We start from the raw sequence: 5,344 nt of genomic DNA, 5'->3' as shown, positions 1-5,344 counted from the left end.
TATTTTGATTTTAATAAACTAAACGTTCACCAAAAAACTTTAGTGAGAAAAATCGAAAAAACGAACTACAAACATATTAACGCCAAACATTCGGTAGAATTTAAAGAATATTGTAAAAATTATGGTCTATTACCAACATACATATATATATATATATCCTCTCATACTTTACATATCTTATACATGTATAATTAATTAGATAATTAATTAGATGCCCTAAGACGATTGAGGTATGAATTTTCTCAAATTGTTTTGGGGTTTTAAATAGATTGGGTACGTTGATGCACTCTTTTTTTTTCTTTCTCTCGCTCTCTTTATCTCTATCTCTCTCTCTCTCTCTATCCTTTTGTCTGTCTGTCGGTTTAAATTGATTGGGTATGTTGAAGTATCTCTTTCTCTCTCTCTCTTCTCTCTCTCTCTCTCTCTCTCTCTCTCTCTCTCTTTCTTTATCTTTTCGTCCGTCTGTCTGTCTGTTGGTTTAAAGAGATCGGGTATGTTGAAGTATCTCTCTCTCTTTCTCTCTCTCTCTCTCTCTCTCTCTCTATCATTCTGTCTCTCTTTATCTTTCTGACTGCCTCTCTATCTAGTTATCCTTCTAGGTGTATGCGTCCCATTAGTTTCATTTTAGGTACAGGAGATGGTGATTGCATTGGCACATTCTCGTTGGAGTTGTTGTTTATTTTAATTTAAATATGCACCATTGCACTGTTTTATATTATGTCTTTCCATTCATTCGTTCATTCGTTCGTTCATTCGTTCATTCATTCGTTCATTCATTTGATCATTCATTCACCCAATCATTCATTCACTCTTTCATTCATTCATTCATTCATCTAGATAATATGGACCCAGACATTTTTTTACCAATTTCTCCATCCATTCATCTTTATCCAAGTCTAATTTTATGATGCTTTATTTTCGCATTAGTTCGAACAACAACAACAACAAATTAAAAAAATCTTTCTTAAATTAATTTCTCCTGTCTTCTATTTTTTAATATTTAATCGGTAGACAATACTACTACTATTACTACTCTTACTTCTACTACTGTTCTTACTACTAGTACTACTACTATTACTTCTACTACTACTACTGCTACTACTACTACTACTACTACTACTACTGCTGGTACTACTGCTACTACTGCTACTACTACTACTACTACCAACCACTACTACTACCAATATTATAATACTGACAATAATACTGAAAAGTTTCATATGTGTGTATATGTATAGATATATTTTTTAAATTTTTATGGTCCGTAACTGTTATGTATATATTTTGTCCTTTCTTTCATGTATTCATTCATTCATTCATTCATTCATTCATTCATTCGTCTTTCATGTATTCATTCATTCATTCATTCATTCGTCTTTCATGTATTCATTGATTGATTCATTGATTGATTCATTGATTGATTGATTCATTCATTCATTCATTCATTCATTCATTCATTCGTCTTTCATGTATTCATTCATTCATTCGTTCGTTTGTTTGTTTCTTCATTCGTTCATATATTTATTCATTCATTCATTCTAACCATCATCATCAGCATCATCATCATCAACTTATTTATAGTTTGTATAATGATCATCATCATTGCCATCGTCATCATCATCATCGTCATCATCATCATCATCATCGTCATCATCATCATCATCATCATCGTCATCAGCATCATCATCACCATCGTCATCATCGCTATCATCGTCATCATCATCTTAATCGTTGTTTTAATTTTCATCAAATCAAGTTAAATAACATGCTATATAGATATATATATATATATCTTTTATTCATTTTTTAGATAATTTTTACATTCGTTTATTCTCTCTCTCTCTCTCTCTCTCTCTCTCTCTCTCTCTCTCTCTCTCTCTCTCTTTCTCTCTCTCTCAATTATTTTTCATGCTTTTTTTCCAACATAGATTTAAGCTTCATTATACATGTATGTCGTTGTTGTTGTTTATATTTTAAACAATAATAATAATAATAATAATAATAATAATAACAATAATATAATAATAATAATAAAATAAATATAATAATAATAACAATAAATTAATAATAATAATAAATGCAATAACGTTATAGGTTAATAACAGATATAGATAATGATAATCCTAATGGCAGTAAACATTCATTAGCAATATTTATAATAATAATGAATAATAATACTAATAATAATAATAACAATAATAATAATAATAAATTTCCATAGTTGAGCATTTTTATTTATTTCCTCGCTATCTCTTCCCCCACTCTTTTAGATTGCTCCAAATCAAAATGAGACGCTATTCTGTAAGTTTTGTTTCAATAATAATAATAATAATTTTACTGTTATTATTATTTTTATTCTTTTTATTATTATTATTATTAACGTTTTTAAAAAGATTCTTCAAATGTGTGTTTGAAGCGTGTGGTCGTCGGTGTTGACCCGCTGATAAATCAACATAATTTGGCATTACTTATTATTATTGTTATTGTATTTATTTTATTTATTATTATTATATTTATTATTATTATTATATTTATTATTATTATTATATTTATTATTATTATTATATTTATTATTATTATTATAATTATTATTATTATTATATTTATTATTATTATTGTTGTTATTGTTATTGATTTTTTTGGCCCAACGTGTACATATTGGTATCCTTAATTTTAGTTCTAGTTTCATTTATCTGAGAATATTATTAAATTTTATTTTGCGCTAAAAAAATTTATAAAAAAAATATGTTTCTTTGTTTTATTTTTGCTCTGGTTTTCATAATTTTGCGCCAAAATTATATTTAATAATAATGATATTTTAATTATGGTATAATTAAAATAAATTTTGAAACAGTGGTAGATGAATTTCAATTGAAGTTTAACTATGTGCGTGCGTGTCTACATCTCTGTGTGTGTCTGGGTTTGTGTCTAGACATTGTTTATATGAAAATATATGTAAACATGTCTGAATTTGGAATTACTATAATAGAGTTGAAATACTCATAAAGATCGTGTTTGGTGGGCGTCCATGACTGTCCGCTGCTCATTATCTGATGAGACATTTCCGATTCGATTTTTATCGATTTCGATACAGTACTGTAGTCGTACCGAATCGAAACACATCACTAAACAAAGGTAGATTCCATGGAAGTTATCCGATTCCGTATCGATGTATGTATGCCACGGCGGTGAAGCATTGCTGAATGGACGGATTCGATTATTTGGAGGGATGAATCTCTACCTATACCGCCGGTTACCGAACATCTAACCGTCGCCCTATCGTCGAACTTCTCGACCCAGAATTTTATAATCTCTGTCGGTGTCGGTTTTTCATACTACACGTCGTTACAGATGTGTGAAATTGCGCTCGTGTCGTTGTCCACCTAGAGGGTGTCGCTTTTCGGGGCCGGTCTTTCCAATATCCAGGCTGTCGGTGGTGTGTTCACCGGAAAATTTATCGGGGAGGAAAATTCTTCAATGGGCATTGATCGGGCGAACCAGAACAGGCTGTATGTGCGATGAGAGAAGTGATAAGAGATGAATCAAAACGAACTTCATATATGATAATATCATGCAGGATATTTCATTACGCTTTCTGCACCATTCTCCGAGTACATACATTCATTTGAAATTTCAAATTCACTCGAATTCTAGTTGAAATTTGTCGAATTAATTGAAACGAGTCAAAATGTAAATTATTTTCGAACATTCATTAATAGATTGTTGATTGAACGACAGTTTTTGATGAAGGTTAGGAACGAACACACCAACAACTGTAAAAATTAATCGATAAATGAATTAATTAAGCCGAATAATGAACCAATATCGGCAATTAATTGACAAATTAGGTCAAATGGTGAATAGATTTCGGCATTTTAACGATTAAACGATAATAAGCAATTAGTATTAAATTGCACGGCAGGAATTGAACCTACAACTATCAACGATAATTCTAGTAACCGAATTCGGGTTCGATTTCAGTTGTTAATTTATTAAGCGGCCTTACAAATATTTTCGCTCCGGGCCTCAAAAGCCCAAAAAACGCCTCTGTTGAGGACTTTAAAGTTGTTGAATGGCAAGCTCCAATTAGCTCACTAAAGGCTTTGTGCCAGCCTTCGCAGGAGTTGTTGGTTTTTGGCAAGCCATTGAAAGCAGCATTGTAGCAGTTCCACAGGTCGTATGCCGATTAGGTCTCCCAATCCAGATGTCCTCATAATAGTCTAAAACTGGTTGAGCTTCCACTGGAAAATCCTCCGATAGTTGCTCAAAACTTTCTATAATGTCATTTGGGTGAACAAAAGCTAATAACGAAATCATTCGTTTTTTGAGGGCGAATTCTGGATCATTGGATCATTTTTATACTTTCAAGAAAAACCGCATAATTAATAATAATATTAATAATAATAAATAATAATAATAAAATGCATATTGATAAATATAAGAACAATTTTCTATCTTTTTAAACAAAGGAATTCAAATTTTTGAAAAAACTGGATTTATTTGAGATGTTAGGACTTATGTTGAAGGCCGTCTGCTTGAACGTTTTGCCACAGGCATTGACCAAATCGAATTGATATTCTGACATCGAACCATCACTAATAAATCTGCAACATCGTAAACTTGACAATCTTACATTTTTGACTTATAACAATACCACAATGAATTATCCACTATGAGTTTTACCCCAAGGTAAATTTTTACCCCAAGGTATCTCTTATCACCAACAGTGGAATTAGTCACAGTTGCTTTTGTCGGCGGCGATGTTGGTTGATGTAGTTGCGGTATTAACTGCAGTGGATATAAAAGTAGCGGTTGTAGCGACGATGAACGTTGTCGTTTCCATAGTTCCACCAGCAAGAGTTCAATGAACGCATCAGAGGGAGCACGTAAGCATCATTCGACCAGAAGATGTCACTGAAATTAGGAGAATTAACGATATGAAGTTGTTTTAGAGACATCACGCCTGAAAATAAACTTTTCGCGACACGATATTGGGTCACGCAGTCTTCAATCAGTAACTTTATAATCCCCAATCCGTTGGAAAAGGATTTCTTCATCCTTCCAAATCTGTAGCTGAGATATAGCTTCAGTTTTCTTTGGTCATTTATAGCAATAGCTGAGACCCACTCGTTCATTTTAGCCATAAAGGCAGTTTTCAAACGTACATTTGACTGAATGACATACTTCGGCGGAACAGCTGCTTTCTATGACGCCTTCTTCGAAGTTTACTTCATTTCTAGCTATAAAACCATTCGAAATTTTCTGTGCAGTTTCAATGTCAGTAGTAGGATTGGCTGGCGCGTTAGTAGCTGCTGTCGTAAAGTCTTTGTTGTCTGTCGCTATT

At 32.1% G+C, this 5,344-nt stretch overlaps 1 protein-coding gene across 1 annotated transcript; it reads right to left on the bottom strand.

Annotated features, from left to right (window-relative positions):
• Positions 1 to 4,784: 4,784 nt before the first annotated feature.
• On the bottom strand, positions 4,785 to 5,135 carry HELRODRAFT_182994 (hypothetical protein; the record flags this gene model as incomplete). Its single annotated transcript, XM_009033711.1, has 1 exon — positions 4,785 to 5,135. The coding sequence occupies one exon, from the start codon at positions 5,133 to 5,135 to the stop codon at positions 4,785 to 4,787; it is 351 nt and encodes a 116-aa protein (XP_009031959.1).
• Positions 5,136 to 5,344: the final 209 nt, after the last annotated feature.

Source organism: Helobdella robusta (assembly GCF_000326865.2).
Source record: "Helobdella robusta unplaced genomic scaffold HELROscaffold_96, whole genome shotgun sequence".
NCBI classification, from domain to species: Eukaryota; Metazoa; Annelida; class Clitellata; order Rhynchobdellida; family Glossiphoniidae; genus Helobdella; species Helobdella robusta.
The sequence above is the reverse complement of the archived record's forward strand: the minus strand, read 5'-3'. Positions and strand labels throughout refer to the sequence as shown.